Genomic DNA, 18,961 nt, shown 5'->3' with positions numbered 1-18,961 from the left:
ATTTGATGGAAAAATACTTAAACTTAAGAAAGAGCTGACAGCTGGATCATAAGCATTACAGCAAGTTCCTGGTGTCTTCTCCAGAGGTTTAAACAGATTATTAATTTTTTTTAAGGGCAGAAGTTTAAGGTCTGGCTGGGGAATAGAGACCCATTCTGTCTGACACTTCCCAATTCAAATCGAACATTTATCAAATGATTCATAAGTAGTGTACTTTTTAAAAAGGAGCTGGCGGGCTGGGTATATTAAGCATTCATTATTATAAATTTGTATTTTAAAAACCCAGGCTCCTTTCAGTAAATATGCAAAGGTTTCTCTGACAATTTCTCTCCTTTTTCATAAAGCAACCTCTCACTGAAATATTTTACATAAGCCCTTATATCTAAAGTGGATTCCTGGCATCTGGGAGTTCAAAGTCTCCCCCAAATTCAGAACCGGGGAAATGCTCCATAATTACAGCTCATTTGAGAGTGAGTCATAAAGTAATCAAAAATGTTCCGAACCAAAAAGGCACCATCTTAGAGTGACGTCTGAGCTAAACAAAGCGCTGTTAGCGATGACACTTTCCTAGCAATTTCTTACGAATGAGACGGGAGGACGACGTGGGCTGCCATGGCTTTGAGAAGGTATCTACTGGCCAAAACGGGCATTAACCAGACACCACTGGCCGACAAGGTGTGAAAAACCAAATGCTTTAATGAGGCTATGAAGAACAACAGTTCAATTATTTCATTGGATACATTAATCTCAATCAGAATATACAGTGCTGTGGACCGTACAGAAAGAGTTGCTGCGCCCCACAGCGGGGGCTGCTATTGACACTAGAGTAGCAAGTGTCCGCAAGACACAGTCACTTGTTGTCTTTGTCCAGAAGTCGGCTTCTTTTTCATACTGTTAGCGACATCAACTTCTCCCCAGTGCATTTTTCAAAAATATGAATAAGTGCATTCCTTTGTGCTTTGTATCTTTAATGTCCTGTGTATTTCATTTGTTCTTATTGCTTTATCGTATACAAACAACCAGACTGAGCTGTGTCATGACCTGGGTCTGACCAGATTGGTTGTGAAGCTTTTTTTTTCCTTTTCTTTTCTTTTTCTTTTTTTCTTTTTTCTTTCTTTTTTTTTCTTTTGGCAAAGTCAGAAGGTTTGGTATTTCCATTATGTTTACCCAGAGGAAGGTGGATAATTTTGGTATTTTGAGCACTCCAAACAGAGGTACAACCCTGAGTTACAATTCTGCACCCAGGGGTGGGTGAGTGGCATGGATCTTTCCTTAAAAACAGTGAGCAAAAATACTGCCTCTTGGCTTAAGCAGTCCCTGAAAGAATCCACATTCTCGCTGGCACAAAAGAAATAAATGAAACTACCCCCATGTTGCAGCCTCTGAATTGCTCGCCTGCCTCTCCCAGCCGCTGTGTCTTATGAGGAAGGCGTTAGGAAGCCGGCAGTGGCAAGCCCAGGGGCTACAATTCTGGGTAGCAGTGGAATGTGCCATACTTTCTCCCAACAAACTTTCTAGAAAGTTGCTCTGCCTTGGTCAAACTCACTCAGCCATGGGTTACTCAATCTTGTGAAACATTGCTCAATTATTTAAAAAGAAAAACAATATTGTCAGAATCAACTAAGAAAACCTAGCATCATAGCATTGCGATCTTCAGTTTCCGCGTCCAGCCCTCTCCCGCCACCCACGGCAAATGTGAAGAGGGAAACAATGCTATGGTTGTATCAGTGAACACTACGGTACAGTTATCTGTTCATGCAGAGCTGCACTTCTATTCTAGGAAAAGAGTCACGCACTTAAGGAGGTCGAAAGAACGGGAACTTATTTTCCCTACCCCCTTAAGTCATAAAGCTACAAGGCTGAATAGCATCGTCAGTGTTTCTTACCCAACATGCATGGGAACCGCACACTTGACAATTCTCACCAAAGCCATCCATTCATACATCTGACAATCCTCTTGGATCCCCCCCATCACCCACCACCAATTCACATTTGACGTTTAAACACTTTTAAAAAAATCCCTCCTGAAAAAGGCTTTTCCTGATGAAAGAATTTGGCACTGTCAGTAAAATATATTTCATATTAAAAATATCTGAAGGGAAGTTGGAAGCTCTAAGAATGTCTGCAGAGGCACCGCGCTACTTCTCTCCTCGCTCCAGATACCTCCGTGAAACCTTCTCTTTAGAGTTCAGTCAGTGCTGGTCCAGAAGAGACTGCTGAGATAGTTAAGGCACTTCATTCTGAAGGATATGCTTTATGCCACTCGCTACTCAATCACAGGCTGCTACTGAGAAATTCCATTCAACAGCCTGGCGTGCAACACTATATATCATCTGTATAAAACATAGACGGGATACATGGAACGCTACAGTTATTGCATAGGGCTACGCAAGTAGGAAATCACAAAAACTAACCTTACAATGTTGCCGCTTTGTTAAAACATTGTTATCAAGTAATTTGCCAATACAGCATTTCCCTCTTTAAGAAGAAGCCAGCCAGTTTACTGAAATAAATCCCAATTTAAGGGACCAACGTGGGCATAGTAAATGCTGTGGTTATCAGTCTTCAAGAATATAGTTATTTTCATATTCCTAGAAATGCATATGTAAGTATTTTTTTTCTAGAAAGCCTGGTTTTTAACCTATTAATACTATATCTTAAATGTGTTCAAAAACAGTTTCAAGTGATACTGGAATATACAAAATGTTTGCAAAGCTCTCTTTGAACACAAGACCTTGCGTAAAAGTAGTCTTTCGTGGGTGTACAAAGAACGCGGAGAACTACCAGTGAGTTGTAAAAATATTGAAGACTCATCATTTCAAGATGCATATTCTTACAAAGTAATACAAACATTGAAAAAAATGATGGTAATAAAGAATCTATACAACCAAAATGACTAAAACATAATTTAAAAATAAAAATAGTAAAGCCAATTAGAAATGCGCCCAGTTCGGTTATCTTTATCAAAAGCAAAAATGTAAAAAAAAAAAGAGAAGAAAAACAAAACCAAACAAACAAAAAAAAAAACAAAAAAAGGAAGCAAACTTCCGGTGCTCCTCGATATTTTACCCAGAGAAGACATTCATTTCTGCTTCAAAATAAAACACATCTTATGAAAAATTGAATCACACTTATTATGAGGAAAACTGTAACTGTGCCCAATAAAAGCCAGAAAGGTCAGATCCTATGTTTCATGCCTTGGTCTAATAACTCCCTTCAGTTTTGGTTTATCATAAGTTACATTTTCTAACCAGACAATCCTCATGAAAATGACTGATATATTTGTCTTTATGTAATGTATTCTTCTTTTAAGTAGTTTTCAGTACAAAGACTAACTGATGCTGGGAGGGCCCTGTGTCTTTAAGGCAGGACCAGGGAATCAATGCATTCATAAACGTGGGAAAGGCTTGGATGTCTTTTCCACTTTTCTCTTCGTCATCATCTTCGTTCTCTTCTTTTGGTTGCTTTACATTTGTGTAATTACACTTTACAGGTTAATTTCCAAGGAGGTCACAGACAGACAAAGCTCACAGCAAGCTTAGTTTTCCCCTGAATGAAAACGGACAGACACTTCTCTGAAGCAAATGTCCCCTTGCTCAGAAAGCTCACACTTCGAGAAATCAGTTCACAGATACTGAACACTGATGGTACAATACTTTGGAGGCCTTTGTAGTTGTAAAATAGAATATACAAGTCTGGCTCACAAAATTCTAAAAATAAAATATATCCTGGGCTACTGATAAAGCACAAAAAAATTCATATTAAAGGAAAATTATCAAGAAAACCTCTTCAGGTAAATGATGAAGTCTGCTGAAGAAGAGAGGAAGCAGTTTGTGCAGGGGCAGAGCAAGGCTAACACGCATGCTCTGTTTCTTCTGCGCTCATACTGCTCCTCCGGCTACTTGTTTTAGAAGCTCCTGGGGACACTGAAGACAGCAGCGGGTCAGTGACACCAACGGGCGAGAGGGCATCGTCCATCAGGATGTCTTCCAAGTTGGAGCCCATCTTCCTGGGGATGCTATAGGCCGGGCTGCTCTCCGGCACGGTGCCGAGGTTATTGGTGAAGGTGATGGTACCGTCCGTGAGATCCAGGGTCGTTGTACATGTCAGGTCTGGCTGGTGTTGCACAAGTTCCTGGCTGCAGTTCTCAAGAACCGGTTCTTGCTTGATGATCCGGTTCACCAGATCAGGTGAGCAGAGACCGGTAGATGGGATAAGGGAAAGTCCGTGCGCTCTAGCCTGCATCTCAAGCTCCTGCAACCAAGCGAAAGTCAGACAGTTAAGTGGGTGTATGCGCACGACTGACTTCCGCTGCAGAGAAACAATGGAAGAGGGTGTTAGGGGCAGTTGCCCAAACCCATGGAGTGTACATTACGTTGAGCATCTCTACCTAAGGCTTTTAAGGAGAAGAAAACTAACAAAGGGGCCCCTGTGGCGCCTGTGTTGATGGTTTAGAGGGACTAATGGTCAGGTGATATGTGGAACTGTTTGAGGTTTGCATTCGACTGTACTGTGAACCTGAGACTGCTTTTAATAACAGAAGTCTACTTTCTATTTTTAAAAAAATCAGAACATAGGAACAAACAAATATAAATTGTCAAAGTAAAGTTTGCTACTTTTAAAAAATAAATTCTGGACTTTCCAAAATACAGGTGGCATTTTTATATAGAAAATTCCCTATCAGATGGTATATATTTTATTATAAATTACAAATAGAATCACTCTCTTGCAAAGATTAATGATTAAAAACGAGTATAAGCACCCAATCATCAAAAGCAAAGTCCACCTACAGCAAATGGTGGCATAGGTGTGGGGAGACAGGAATCCGCACACATTGCTGGTGGGACTGTGAACTGCTGCAGCTGCCACAGCAGCCAATGGAGAGGTTCTTCAACACAGAACTACCCCGTGGCCCCCTTCATACCCTTGAGCACGTTCCTGAAGGACTCTAAGCCACACGACATAGAGATCCATGCGTACTGCTGTGCTGTTCACAACGGCCAAGACGCATCAGCAGATGAGCTGCTCAGGAAAATGTGATACACCTATACACTAGAGCTTTGTACGGCTCTAAAGAAACACTGAAATCATTTTCAGGAAAATGAATGCCACTGGAGATCCCCGAGGGAAACAAAATAACCCAGACTCTCTCTCAGTGGCATCTAGAGATGTTTTAAAGTTTGCGTGCATGTGTAAGACATTGGACTAGACGGCCGCTGCAGGAAGGGTGAAGAGTGCCAGGGGAAGGAGGCTGAGTGGCACAGAGGGTAATGGTGGTGCTCCATGATTCATGGGCATTGAAATATTACGAGGAAACGCATCTTTTTGTACAATGCAGATAAGCTAATAAAAGTATAAAATGACAGCTAACAGAAATATAACGCCAAGTAAACAGTAATACAGCAATACATAGATAGTAATACAACAATACATACAAACTGCTTGGGAGATACCTTAAGATTTCAAGGGAAATGGCGTGGCTCTCTCAACAACTCCCCAAACCCTGATTTAGTGTGAGGGCACTACCCATTTTCAGTGCCCAGTCTCAGTGTAGGTACGCCATGAACTTTTCAACCCCCATTTTCAGGGTGAGTGTGCTACATCATTTCCAGTCCTCGGTTTCAGGGGAAATGTGCTACACACATTTCAGTCCCCAGTGTCAGCGTCAGGGCACCACACACTTTTCGGTCTCTCCTTTGAGGGTGAGCCTGCACACGCACACTTTCCGGTTGCCTCCCAGCTTCTGGAGAGGCTGCAGTGACAAGGACCTCGTGAGCATTGACACGGAATGGGAGGCAAGGGAAGCTTACTTAATCTAACCCAAGGCCTCTAATAAATTGTGTACTCTCTAGAAGCGCTGTAGAATAGTAACTACCAGAGTTAGGGTTGGGGTTCAAAAAAAAAAGCCAAATCACACAAAATGCCTATTTTTCAGTTATATGCATTTCCTTCAAACCCATACTAAGCTGCTAAGATACAAATATTCAATTGTTTGGGTGTGACAGAAACAGTGGCCATTTCTTTGGTTTCTAGTTACTAAGATACCAATGAGTGCCGTGAAGAAAACATTCTCCATGTTTCACACAAACAACCAGAGTTTCCTGAAATCTAACCAGCCTCACTCTGGCAAAGGGAAACCTTTACTTTTTTAATTCAGCAAGAAAGTTTTCATCTATCACATAACTTATCTTTTACCACGTGTACTTTCTTACTGTGGGCTGAACTGTGCTCCTACATACACTGGAGTCCGCACTCTGGGTCCTCAGACCATGAGAAGACTGACTTACAGTCTTCGGAAGAGGTGGTTAAGATAAAATGTCGCCAAGTCTGCAGGCAGGGTTGATCTCTAACAACCTCCAAATAGTGAGAAAGCTAATGACCGCCATTTCACCTCCTCTGCTCAGGGGCCTTTTGTCACAGTGGCACTGGCTAACTGATGCACTTTGTAAATAAATCTGTGACTTGTCGGACCTCATTTCGAGATGCCTTCAATCCATGCTCCCCTCTTAGTTTTGATGAATCCTCACGTATTCCTAAAAGGAAGAGCAGGGATCACCAATGCTCTTCCCGTATGTCAATGCTGTCCTATGCTAGCGAGAAAAAAAAAAAAAAAAAAAAAAACACTACCATAAAGAGCAGATGGGAAATATGCCCTTTGAATTAGTCAGAGAGGAAAGGTACTTGACACATGACATGGACTCTCGACTTGGCCCACAAGTGTGTGGTCTGTCTTAAAAGTGTTGGATCTGTGAGCTCCTCAGTGAGGGACACACGAGCGTGAGAAGCCACATGAGTGTCTGCCTGCTCCTTCAGCCCAGCTCCAGAAACAAGCCTGGCTGGGCATCATGCTGAAGCCCTGGGCTATTTAGGAAAATAATTCCCCTGGTAATAAGGCTTCCTGCTCTTTCTTCCATGAAGACTTCTGCATGCACCACTTAGCCTGCAAATGAAGGGAAGGCCCCAGGCCTTGGCCGAAAACACAAGCTCTTGAAACTCTACACCAGCAAGAAGAACAGCAGTACAGCTTGTCTTTCCAACCAACAAGCAGATAAATTAACTCAAGAGGATGCAAACATCTTACCGCGCTCCTTTGTCGTTTAACCAAGAGTGTTTACCGACAGATTCCAACAGTTTCTTCAGTTTCTAAATGAGGTGTTAAATCGCGTGCAGAGCTCTGAGGCTCTGTGGCTTGGTAGAGCTTGCCTAATTAATGATTTTTCCTGTGACAGGCAAAAGGGGTAAAGCCAGCGTCACAGTCACCAGGAGAAGGCCAAGAGGGCATTGCCACGGGATTGCCGAGGCCCATATTGTACAACATTCACATTCAATATGAGTATGCAAGTTTGGAACCTGAACACAAAACTTGGCTTCTCTTTGGAAGAACTTCCTATATTTTAATAATTTGATAAGGAAATAACATAAACTACCTTGATAAACGGGTACACTGAGCACCAAGTGATAAATAACCAAGGCCGTTGTGTAGAAGAGATGCAACATGAAACAAATAACCAATTTGAGGGGAGGGACAGAGCTCATGTTACATCCAGTCTCGGTTTAACTTTCTGGATTATAGAGCCCAGCCCCAGGGGAGAGCCACCTTCTGCCTGCTGGTCCCATGACTGAGGATCACTGCAGGCACCACAAACGTGTTATCTTGGAGGGAGATGTGAAGTGCTGAGCACTGGGAAGATGGGTGTTTAAGGTTCCTGACGTATGCTCTGGAACACTGAACACCCATCAGGCGGAAGGCAGTGTAGATCCATTCGCGCTTGCGCTTGACAGCATCCATGAGTACTAACTTCTGCCTAGGTGAAGCTTGTCTGACACCCAGCCAGCAACATACCCTCCCTGGCCTTAGGAAACACACACTTCTTATGCTGCTTGGGGGCTACGTAAGATGAAAAATGCCCAACCAAACCCACAACACTGTGGCTGATAAGACACTTTAACAGGCTGTAACTCGGAAGACTGCTATAACAAGACCTTGACCTGGACGGGGCCTCAGCCGCCTGGAAGAGAGCCTGCAGGGAACTTGAATTCGCCACTCTGCACATGCCAAGAGTGATGGGTAAAGTAGCATCAGGGTTAATTCCGAGTTACCAACATGTTTTACCAGTAGGTAAATTCACAGGTACTGAGACCATGTCTCCAGCTCCCTCGGGAGGCAGCACATTCTCCTTCCTCTTGTCCTGAAATCACTTTACATAGCATAGGGCAGGCACCTGGACTCGGAGCAGCAGATGCCGGTTAGCATGTTCCAGCTTCTTCTGCCGGTTCTCAAGGTCCTTGGCACGTTGCTGCTCTCGCTGCAACTTTCGGATGTAGTCCACGGAGGCCTTTAGAATGGTTCCCTTGTTCCACCGCATGTCCCTGTGATAAGATGGAGGACAATGGACCCTTTTAGGAACTGAGGTTCAAAGAGAATTCAGCATTCAGTGTCTAGGGAGAATAGCAATTGTACATCAGTCATGGCTAGTGCTCGTTGAGTGCTCACCACGCAATGACCACTGGCCGCTCATTTGGTATGCGTCATCTTACTTTCTCCAGGTGAACGCCTTTTGTAAGGCAGAGACATTGTGCAGATGTTGAAACCGATACCGTACGATTCCATCTAGATCATAGACCTCTCACTACATAAAATTGATGATTTAATTCATGTGTGCTGTGTGGGTTACCAAATCTTGTTTGAAAAATGTCTGAAGTGGTTGTATATACCTGGGACTATACAGGTTTATTCACTGGAACGGGACAAGCACAGCAGAAGTCCTAGGAGAGCCCACCACTTGTCTGTGCTGTGAAAATGCCACTCTTGGGTTTTTATTTGTTTTGTCTTGTTTTGTTTTCCAAGACAGACTTTCTTTGTGTAGCCTTGGCTGTTCTAAAACTCGCTCTGTAAACCAGGCTGGCCTCTAACTCACCGAGATCTGCTTGCCTCTTCCTCTGGGGTACTGGGATTAAAGGCGTGTACCACCACTGCCTGGCTCACACTTGGATTTTTGTCACTATAATGGGGTGTCTGTCATCTAACCTTTCTCTGTACCCATTTTCTCGTCTTCAAAATGATGACACTACATGTGTATCAGTAGCCTTGTAAGTGCAGAATTGGAATCAAAGGAGATGCTCTATAGGATCTTGAGAATGCTAATCAATACTCGAACAATAACTGCACAACCGGGGTGTGAAACCTAGAGAGATGCCATCCTGGAATCCCAATCTCAACAGCTGCCAACAGGTGTGACTCTCAGTTTCCTCACTGTAGCTCCAGTGTACCCATACAAGAAAATTATCATCATCAACGAAATGTGGACAAAAGCCATGCTGGTTAGATCTTGGTCAACTCAACATGAGCTAGGGTTATCTGGGAAGAGGAAATTTCAGTTGAGAAAATGCCTCCATCAGACTGGCCTGCAGACCACAAACGTGTAGGGGTATTTTCACGACCAATGATGGATGTGGGAGGGCCCAGACTATTGTGGGCTGTCACTCCATGAATGTGGTCCTTGGAGAGAAGACAAGCTATGCAGAACAAGCCAGGTAGCAGCAATTCTGTATACCTCTCCCTCAGTTCCTGCTTCCAGATCCCTGCCTTGATTCCTTCAGTAATGGACTATGATCGGAACATGAAATCCAAATAAAAATGACCTCCCTGAGATGCTTTTGGTCAGTGTTTACCACAGCAACAGAACGCAAACTACGACAATGTCACCCTGAAAATCTGAACGCCCCAGAACAAACAATAAAGAATGAACTAAATTTGAGGAAGTGGTCTTTCTAATCTCTTCTGTAAATAATCTCAACACAGTGATGGCAATGAGGACGATAAAATGAAGACCTATATTTTACCTGATATAAATAGAACCATCAACCCCATCACCTACAGCTACTAAGAGCAGATCAGAAGCAGCCCACGGAATAGGTGAGTGGCAGGCCATTAAAACAAGCCACCTAGTAACTGATTCTCACATCGGTTGGCTGAGGAAAAAAACAGGTCTTCTCCAGAGAGAAGGATAGCCACAGCTCCCATGGGTCTCCAGTGTCTGGATACTAAAAGGTGTCCCAGGACACCCAGAGTGAACACAGGAAACAATTCTCAAGGCTAAAAATCAAAGCAGCAAAAGCTGTAGCGGCCAGCAGAAACACAACTATAATGGAGGCTGCCTTATGCGGGATGCCACAGTGAAAAGTCAGAGGTGGGCTTTTCAAGCCAAGCCACGGGTCACTCAGTTCTCAAGAAAAATGTCTATCAGTTATCTGGGGTGTACTTCCTTATGAGACTAATCAAGTATGTTTCTTGGCTTAACTAGATTCAAATATTGCATTTTGGTAATTAGAGGAACCCATTCCCATGCACAGGTAGATATACTTTCCAAATACATAAAATCAACCAAAGCTCACTTGTTTCAGGGGAGGAGTGGGCATGTGCTGAGACACTAGTCAGGTAAAGTGTGTCTCTATTTAGATTCCAAGGCACACTCTGGAAACCTGGCTTTGGAAAACCACTATCCATATTACAGCCTGTTTTATGTTGAGACAAGTGTCTACCACGCCAGCTCCCTATCAGCTCAGGTTCCAAACATGTAAGCACTCTACTACAATGGAGGGGACATGCAAATCCAAGCTCACACCAGGGCCCATAACTTCATAATCTGTTACTGAAAAGATTCGCGCACTACAGTTTTTAAAGGATATGCTAGAAAAGGGAAAGCTGATAAAGACCAGGAAATGGGAATTCCATTTCAACCATCATGCAAGACTGACTAGAAGAAATGAAGGTCACAGCCTTTAGGAGGATAAATTTGTGCTGCACAACTGAGAATCTGGATGCTTCCAGCTTGAAAATGCCTCTCCGTGAAGCCTGGGAAAGCAAAGCGTTAGAAGACGGAAACTGAGCACATTCATCAAAACCACCTCACAATAGGTAAGGGTTTTATTTTATTTTGTTACAAATTCCGCGACAATAATGTGAATCGTGAATTTAATAAGCCTTGCATGAATAATGCTTGATTGCATCTTTACTTTTTATTAGATAGCTAAAAGGTCATATTCAAAGGCTAATTTCATAGCATGCCTGTGGGGGCCATTAAAATATATACCTCCCCCAGCCCTTTACCTCAAATGGGCCAGTTTCTAATGGATAAAAATTGTATATTTGTTGACCAGTTTGCTGACGTGGCAGATAACATGGTAGGAAAGACTTGGAAATTATCTGTTAGCTGTTATCTCCGAGAGGGGAGGCTGGGGGGAGGAGGGAGACCAAAGGCTGAAACAGAGATCAGCTGACTTGTAGTTCGTAAGAGGATTAACCATTGCTTTTTTCCCCCCGAGATTGGTAAAGCACACAAAGAATATGCAAGTTTTCATAAAAACAACTGACCCTTTGTCTTTCTAGTATCATTGAACTTGACATTTCCAGTCTCTGCGCATCAGAGCCCATTGAGAGATCGTCCATAGCAGAGGGTCACATGCGCCACACATCTTGCCTTAACAGCTATTGGGATCTTCTATGCATGACCATGAAAGATGCTCCACCCCGCCCCCGGTGCTCAAAGCTCGAAATTTTCTGCCGAGGTCTCAGAATCTCATATACCCCATTCCTCACAAGCAGAGCTAACTATCTCCGTTCCAATATCCCTTTGTACAATTCAGTTCATTTCTCCAGAAACCTTAGTTTGGTGAAATTAACCAAAGGAAACGCTTAGGAAAAGGAAGCAAAGGACGAGGGGACTTAGTTCTTTAACTTCTCCACGAGAATATCTTGCAACATATGAGAGAACGGAAAGGTGTGAAAATATATGATGCAGATTAACATGCAATTGTACTCACGGATCATTTGACTTGGGAATCAAAGTACCTAGTTCTTTAATGCGGTCATTTATGTTAAATCTTCGTCTTCGTTCAACTTCAAGAAAAGAGCATGGGAGAGGGCCATTAGTAGCAGTGGCACACCGGCGTTCAGCACATCTCGTTAAAGGCACGTGCACACTGACCTTACCCGCCAGGACAATGTAAACTTGAACCTGCGTCCCCCTGTGCTTATCTTACTTTGGGATGCTAGAGGGTAATGAACGTTAAGAATAAACGAGCTGCTTTCGGAGTGCTCTCATTTACAAAGCTCTGAGCTATGCAGTTCCCCACTGGATTCTGTACTAACCCTGAAAATCCGGGCTGCATCCTCAGCTACACAACAAAATTGGACGAATCTGCATTGTGCTTGTTTAACGGGAGAGAAAACAAATTTGCACTGACGAGATGTGCACAGATCTGCAATGACACAGTTAAAAATGCAGCGGCCCCAGTTTCCCACTGGTGGGGCAGCAAGTGCCTGCTCAGGCACAGCAGCAGAATTACTTTTAAGGGTGAACCTTGAGTTTTACATAACTTTTACTAATCGCAGGAAACCGCTCTGATTTTGATTTCCTTTTAGCACTTAAAATAGCAAAATGTTTGTTTTTGCTCATGGAATACACAAAAACAACTCCTCCAGCCAAGGACTGACAAAAATAAATATACAAGTTACATATGTGGTTTTAGATTCCTGAGTGGCCCTGCTAAACTAGTACAAAGAAAGACATTAAATTAACTTTAATATTTCATTAAATCCATTCTCTATAAGCCCTCATCATTTTAGCAGGCAATAAATCTTTGAAAATTAAATTAGAAGGCACACATTCTTTTCTTCACACTAAGCTTTTGAAATCAAAATATTTTACACTTCAGCATATATATGTGCTAGGCAAGTGTCTTCCCAGCCTGGTTCCCAGGCCAGTGTGGCCCAATTTGAGCCACCCACAGTCCAGATGCTCTAGGCATTTAATGGCAAGTAACTACCATACAGGACAACGCACAGCATTTCGCTACATTGTGCATCCTGAGAGCATCTCCATCCTGTGATCTATGTCACATGGGCTATCAGGATTCATAAGTGAGGTCACGTCAACCCTTAACCCCACCCCTATCACTTCCCATTTTATCCACGGAAATGTTAAGTCCTTGAGGTATCCTCCAAGGATCCGGTGGGCCCTGCCAGTAGCACTTTTTGCTCCTCTTGCAGTGTGACAGCATCTTTCCTGGCCATTCGCCTGTGTTCTTTCTGCTTTGTCCCTGCTGGCTCCACTATTCCCACACCCAAGCCAGATATGCATTGGCCACATTCATATGTGCTCCCATTTGTCCAGAACACTCTTCCTCCAGGTCCCTAAGGAGCCATTTCCCCCTGTAAGGAGCAACTCAAGTTTACCTATATGAGTTCCCAGGTGGTCCCATTTAAAATGACCCACTATCCCCATGCCTCTTACAACACTATATTCCCTGGGCTCCCTTTCATCTTCTCACAAGACTCTGAATCTAATACTTAGTATTCACCTATTATTTTCACTGTTGCATTCCAGGCAACAGCATGAGCCTGGCACAGAAGTGTAACCAAAGTGTCTTGACAGTAGGGTTACAGTAAAACATCCTGAGCCTGCCTCTTCTCACTTCCTGCACACCTGTGGGCTCTGGCACTGTCGACATTTGGAGATGCCACATTTACCTTTCATGTAGGAGCTTCCTCTTTCTTCCGATATGTAATATAGAAGTGAGATAACTTTAGAAAACTCTTTTTAAAGAACGCCCTAAAGTGCATGAAGGTAAAGGCTAAAGGAACCCCTAACATCGCCCAGCATCTACATGCCTGGGGCAACTATCACAGATAAGCTGGCTCCTAGATTTTGTCCTGGGTACCCACACATCCTCCTGTGTGACATCTATGGCCATCCTTCTTGTTCCTCTCAGTAATTAGTATGTGGCACCTGACGTGTGACTTGAATGTGCCTACTGGTAGGGAACCTGTTTGGCAAAAGCTCCTGGAATCACACTGGCACTCAGTAACTTGCAAGGGTTGAAAGAAAGACTGAATACATGAAGGCGTCTGTTTGCACATCTCAGCAAGTGTTTTCAGAGGCTAAATCCTAGGGAAGGAGGGCTGAACCATGGTCAACAGGACCCTGAGTGTTAGTTCCCAGGAGTTAGACAAGACTCAAGAACTCCATCTTAGAGCTGACCCCATCTGCAATTTACTGACAACCTTGAACGAGAAGGCTCTGGTGGGGACTTGAACACAGCACTATTCTTGATAGGATCCAATTTCATTTCCTATGTTTCAGTTATGTGATGTTTAGATACGACATCATTATTTTACTTCTAGGGGGTTTTAAGAGAAGGACTGTCTCTGAGTAAAATTATTTAAAATTTGGAGGAAATGTTTGAGCCACAAGCTCAAAATCTTCAGCTTAAAAATGACACAAGCTTCTCAAACCGAAGCCAAAAATGGGGAGAGCAGTAGCGATGAGAGTTGGCACCCCGGGCATGGGGCCTCACCAGGGCAAGTCTCAGTGCGCAGCCCAGAGAAGTCAACCTCATGTGCACAAGAGGTCAACATAACATGTTCCCAGGACAATGGACTTGAGAAACTAGCAACAATACAAAAACACAATGGTGAAACAACTAAGAACAGAGTCATGAAACCCTGTCTCGAAAACAAACAACAACAAAAAAAAAACAGTCATGTAGAAAAATACTGTTTTTTTTTTAAGGAATTAACATCACGTTCTTAGCACATACTGTTCAAATAAATAACTAGCAAGCAGCAGCAGACTGTGAAGGCTATGATAGGATGGATTGAAACACACAAAGCAATGCTTTTCATTCTCTGTGTGCACCTAATTTCACAGGGAACAGTCGGGGAAAGCAATGCCTAACCGAAACAAGCAGTGTCTTTATTCGGCGGTTAGAGCAGAGTGAGGCTCCTCTCTTATCTTTTTTCTTTTAAATCAAAAGCAACTCATGTTCTTAAAAATCAATTCAGAAAAAAAAAAAAGTAAACCGAGAATTTTATGCTCCTTTCAACTTCAACCTCTAACTAAATCTTCCTTTTCTCTTCAGGGTCTCTATTAACTGCATAGCTGAAGTATAAGCTTTCCCAGGACAAGGCTTCAGTTTATGAAGAGTAAACCCAATGCATAAAAATATCTAATGTTACGTAATATTTTAGAGAAACAAATATACATCATAAATTCGGGGGACTGCTTCACCCACTCTGCCCTTTACCTGTGTATCTTTCCTCTGCCTTTGTCTTCTCTTTTTAAAACTTTGAAATAGCATTGGAAAAGGTGGATACCAAATCCTCTTTTGCTAATGTTCCAGTGTAAGCAGTACTCAGAATTGGGTAGTTGGGGATCAAGACTCCCTTTAAACACACACACACACACACACTGCATGTATTACCACAAAGAAACATAGAAAATCTTCAAAACTAGAAAACTTATGTGTATGTATACACACAAACATATATAAAACATGTTTGATATGAAATAAAGTCTCTCTGAAATACTATCAATGCACCTTTAACAACTAGAGAAATTAACTTTCCTCTGAAATTAATGAAAGCAACTTTTCAATACACGAAGAACGCTGACTTTATGGTCAAATGAATGTAAATCAAGCAAACTTACTCAAGTTGTGATTGTCCTTTTTTTGCCTCTCTTTGGCCAGTGCTCTTGCTTCAGACTCTGTGGGGAAAATACACGCTGTGCACGTGAATGAAGTCATTAGAAACTGGAACTGTTTGAGGGACACAACAACGTCAATCACAAAGCCTCTCTCTCTTCAGAACATGTGAAGCTTACCTCCCTGGAGTCTAGTGAAAATGACACTTTCCAAGTTATAACGTCTACTTCTACCACTACACGTATCAAATCTCTGCCAAGCTAAGTTCCCACAAACAAGATGAAGTGACACCAAGTCACAGCACACCAAGCCTATACTCCAGTACTAAACAGAATAAGACAAATAGAAACAATTTGATGTCATATCATTTTTAAAATTTACTTATTTTATTTATTTATTTATTTATTTATTTATTTATTTATTTATTTATTTATGTGCAAAAGTGTTTGCCTGTGTCTATGTGCATGTATTGTATGTGTGCAATCACCAACGAAGCCAGCAGAGGGCATCAGATCCTCTGAAACTTGAGTAACCAATAGGTGCAAGCCACCATGTGGGTGCTCTTAAACACTGATAACATATTCTGTGATTAGGAGTTATTTTCAGAACAGATAACTTCTCAGTGTTTTTATGACTTTGTAATACGGTGACAGGAAAACTGGGGTGATGCTGCTGTATCTGTTCTCCATGGCCTCGGAGCTCATGAGAATGATGTGGAGCCAGGTTCTGTCAGAGTATACCATGATGCTTAGGAGTTACTATGTATGCATTCTTTGTCTGTCTATAAAAACATAAGTCAGGAAGGGTCTAGATGCATTTGGTGCCAATTCCATTTGAAAAGCTGTATTTGAATAGCAACTTATGTGATATTTAGGTGTCAAGAATTTTTTTTTTTGCCTTGTGAAGAACAAATAGAAGTAGCAAACCGTGCTGTTTATTGATGCTAAGACTTATTATACCATGTTAGTTTCCTTTCAAAAGTGATACGTGAAAGAGTACACTAAAGATGTAGCATTTTACCACAAAATAGCAAGACTTACAGCTTCTGAGACAAATTTATTCACTACATTAAACTGTATGTATATAGGATAAATATGAACACCCATGCCATACTGCACTGCAATAGTCAGAGGCTGCACAGAATGTGGATTAATTAATACTACATCACTCGGTGATATTACAGCCTTCTTGGTCTAGGCGACGCCAGTCTGTGAAGTTCACAGCAAACTACAATCACCATGTGATCTACTTCCCAGAACATGCCGTGGTCATCATGAAACTCCTAATTGCAGATGCATGTATGTAGACAGAATTAAAATTAGAATCTGCTAAATTCAGATGATAAATCCAAGTCATTCTCTCTCCCTTTCTACGCAGAAGGATAAAAAGGTTTTACTTTTCATGGCTGCTTAATAATTTTTTATGTTTTTGCTCTTGATAGTCTTTGTTTATTAATAAATTACCATTAAACCCCAGTTAATACCTTTTTTAAAATTTTTTTCTGTTAAAATTTTCTGAAATAGTTTTTGTAGTAATATCTTCGGACAGGCTAGAAATCTTTACAACAAATCCATATGCCATAATTTTACCCCACCCCCAGTTCTGCAAGAGGCAAGAACTAAATAATAAAAAGGGATTTGGGGCAAGGACCATAAAATCCACCATGGTAGAATGCCAGTTCTAATACAGTTTCTGTCATGTTTTATTGGTCAAATGCCTTCCCTAAAGCATCAAAGAAAGTGGCAAGATAGGTAATTTCACACTTGCCTCTAGAGCAAACATTCTGATGGCTCCATTTTATGATTTATTTCTCCTTCTATAATAAATCTCTTGTACAATGTACAGTAAAAAGAGTGGGCAGCATCTAAAGATGTGAGAAATAAATTCTTTGCTCGATCCCAAATGTGGCCTTGAATGGCAAACAACATTCAAAGCAGGGTTCTCCAACTCTCATCTCCAGGGGCTTGGGTAGGGGAGAGGAACTTTACAGGGGACAGTACTGCCTAACACCCCCAACCAGAGTGTCTAGCAGCCATAGACAAAGGTACTCAGCAAACACCGGAAACTGTATTCTAACATCTTAATGTCACATGTTAAATCACTGCACAAAGCCTCAGGGACCGCAGGCACTAGCTGCACAGGGAACACTGCTGCTACATGGATAATGCTGTCCACTGAGGAACAGAGCAGAGGATCATGGTAAGAGGCATATGTGCTAGGTACATACCTGTGAGCTCCCTTTTTATGTTAGGAAGGTTGGCTGGGCAAGAGTTGCTGATGGTGAGGCCCGGGGGTGGCAGGCCCTGGTTGCTGTATAGGTCGATCAAGTTTCCAGAAACAGGTAACTAGACACAGACAAGAAGAGCAATGACTTGTTGAATGACTGCTGAGTGTGTTTTTAACAAAACTCACAGCCTATTCCAGGCTTTGTGTGAAGGACGTTCTTTGCTATACAGTGCTGTGTTTTAAAACCAGGAACGTATGCACATCCGCGCAGAATCACACATTCTGTTTGTGCAGAGAGAAGAAAGGATGGTCTCACGCTGACTACCATCAGGGGGGGTGCATTCTAAGCATAGAGAGAGCATTACCTGCTACCAACGCGGCAGATGTCCCAGCGGTGCTGGCTACTCCTGAGAGATAAGATTTTGTGCAACTTCCATCAAAGTTCGCTTTCTTCCTCCCATCCTTCACCTCTCTCTACTTTTCACTCTTTCTTTTTATAAAGAAAAACAACGGCAAATGCTTCCTTTTTGTAAAGCCATGTCCCTTATGACAAAAGAAAAAGCTGGCTTCCTTGAGATTGAAATTATTCCAAGAACCACAAGAGGGAGCCCAAAGACTTTAATAAAAACTTTCCACGGCTAAGAAAAGGCCTAAAGGCATAGCAGCCTGACTAAACTACTTTGAGTGGCACCGTCTCTTCAGATTCTCCTGGGGTATTGTAAAGCAGTAAATTCATTTTCATTATTTTCTTTGACAATGATGTCCCAGTTGGCTATAGATTTCCTCATAGCTAGGTGGCCATGGTAGAGTCACAAGTTCCTCTTATGGCCTGGAAAACTTCCTACACGTTAGCTGTCCCTTATTCCTTCCATCATAGACCCTCAGCATTTCCAGACGACTATAATTATTAAGTCCTCGACACCTGCATCAGCCGCCCCTCCCTTACCTGATCACATGTTCTCTGCTATGTATTAAACATGTACTTTCAGAAACCACTCTGAGTATAATTAAAACTCAGAATGACTCAGTCAGTATAGAGGATTCGTACTCAGGATAAGCTACCCTTACTTGAAAAGCTTGAAAAGGGGTGAGGACGTTTTACCTTTTAAAACTTTATAATGTTTAAGTGCACATTTATCTTGGGGACAGCACCCAGATACAAACATGCAATTTATTTAAGTTTCATTTACATCTTATAAATGTGGCCAAAAGATAACTTTGCACTTTTTTTTTTTTTTTTTTTTTTTTT

General features: G+C 42.1%; 1 protein-coding gene across 13 annotated transcripts in view; it reads right to left on the bottom strand.

Annotated features, from left to right (window-relative positions):
- Positions 1–18,961, bottom strand: part of Mitf (melanocyte inducing transcription factor) — a 267,515-nt gene that overhangs the window by 46,621 nt on the left and 201,933 nt on the right. For 6 of the 13 annotated variants that reach the window (XM_050149383.1, XM_050149381.1, XM_050149387.1 and 3 more), the window contains 5 exons: positions 17,714–17,831; positions 15,492–15,566; positions 11,824–11,899; positions 8,223–8,370; positions 672–4,254 (listed from right to left, as the gene is read on the bottom strand). In XM_050149383.1, coding sequence (XP_050005340.1) covers positions 3,853–4,254; positions 8,223–8,370; positions 11,824–11,899; positions 15,492–15,566; positions 17,714–17,831 — 819 coding nt within the window. In that variant the 3' untranslated portion in view covers positions 672–3,852. Of the gene's footprint in view, positions 1–671; positions 4,255–8,222; positions 8,371–11,823; positions 11,900–15,491; positions 15,567–17,713; positions 17,832–18,961 lie in introns of those variants that run through there. The other 7 variants (XR_007593097.1, XR_007593098.1, XR_007593099.1 and 4 more) reach the window with 2 other exon arrangements.

Source organism: Alexandromys fortis, unplaced genomic scaffold (assembly GCF_014885135.2).
Source record: "Alexandromys fortis isolate MF-2015 unplaced genomic scaffold, M_Fortis_MF-2015_v1.1 scaffold_48, whole genome shotgun sequence".
In the NCBI taxonomy this organism is placed as follows: domain Eukaryota; kingdom Metazoa; phylum Chordata; class Mammalia; order Rodentia; family Cricetidae; genus Alexandromys; species Alexandromys fortis.
The sequence above is the reverse complement of the archived record's forward strand: the minus strand, read 5'-3'. Positions and strand labels throughout refer to the sequence as shown.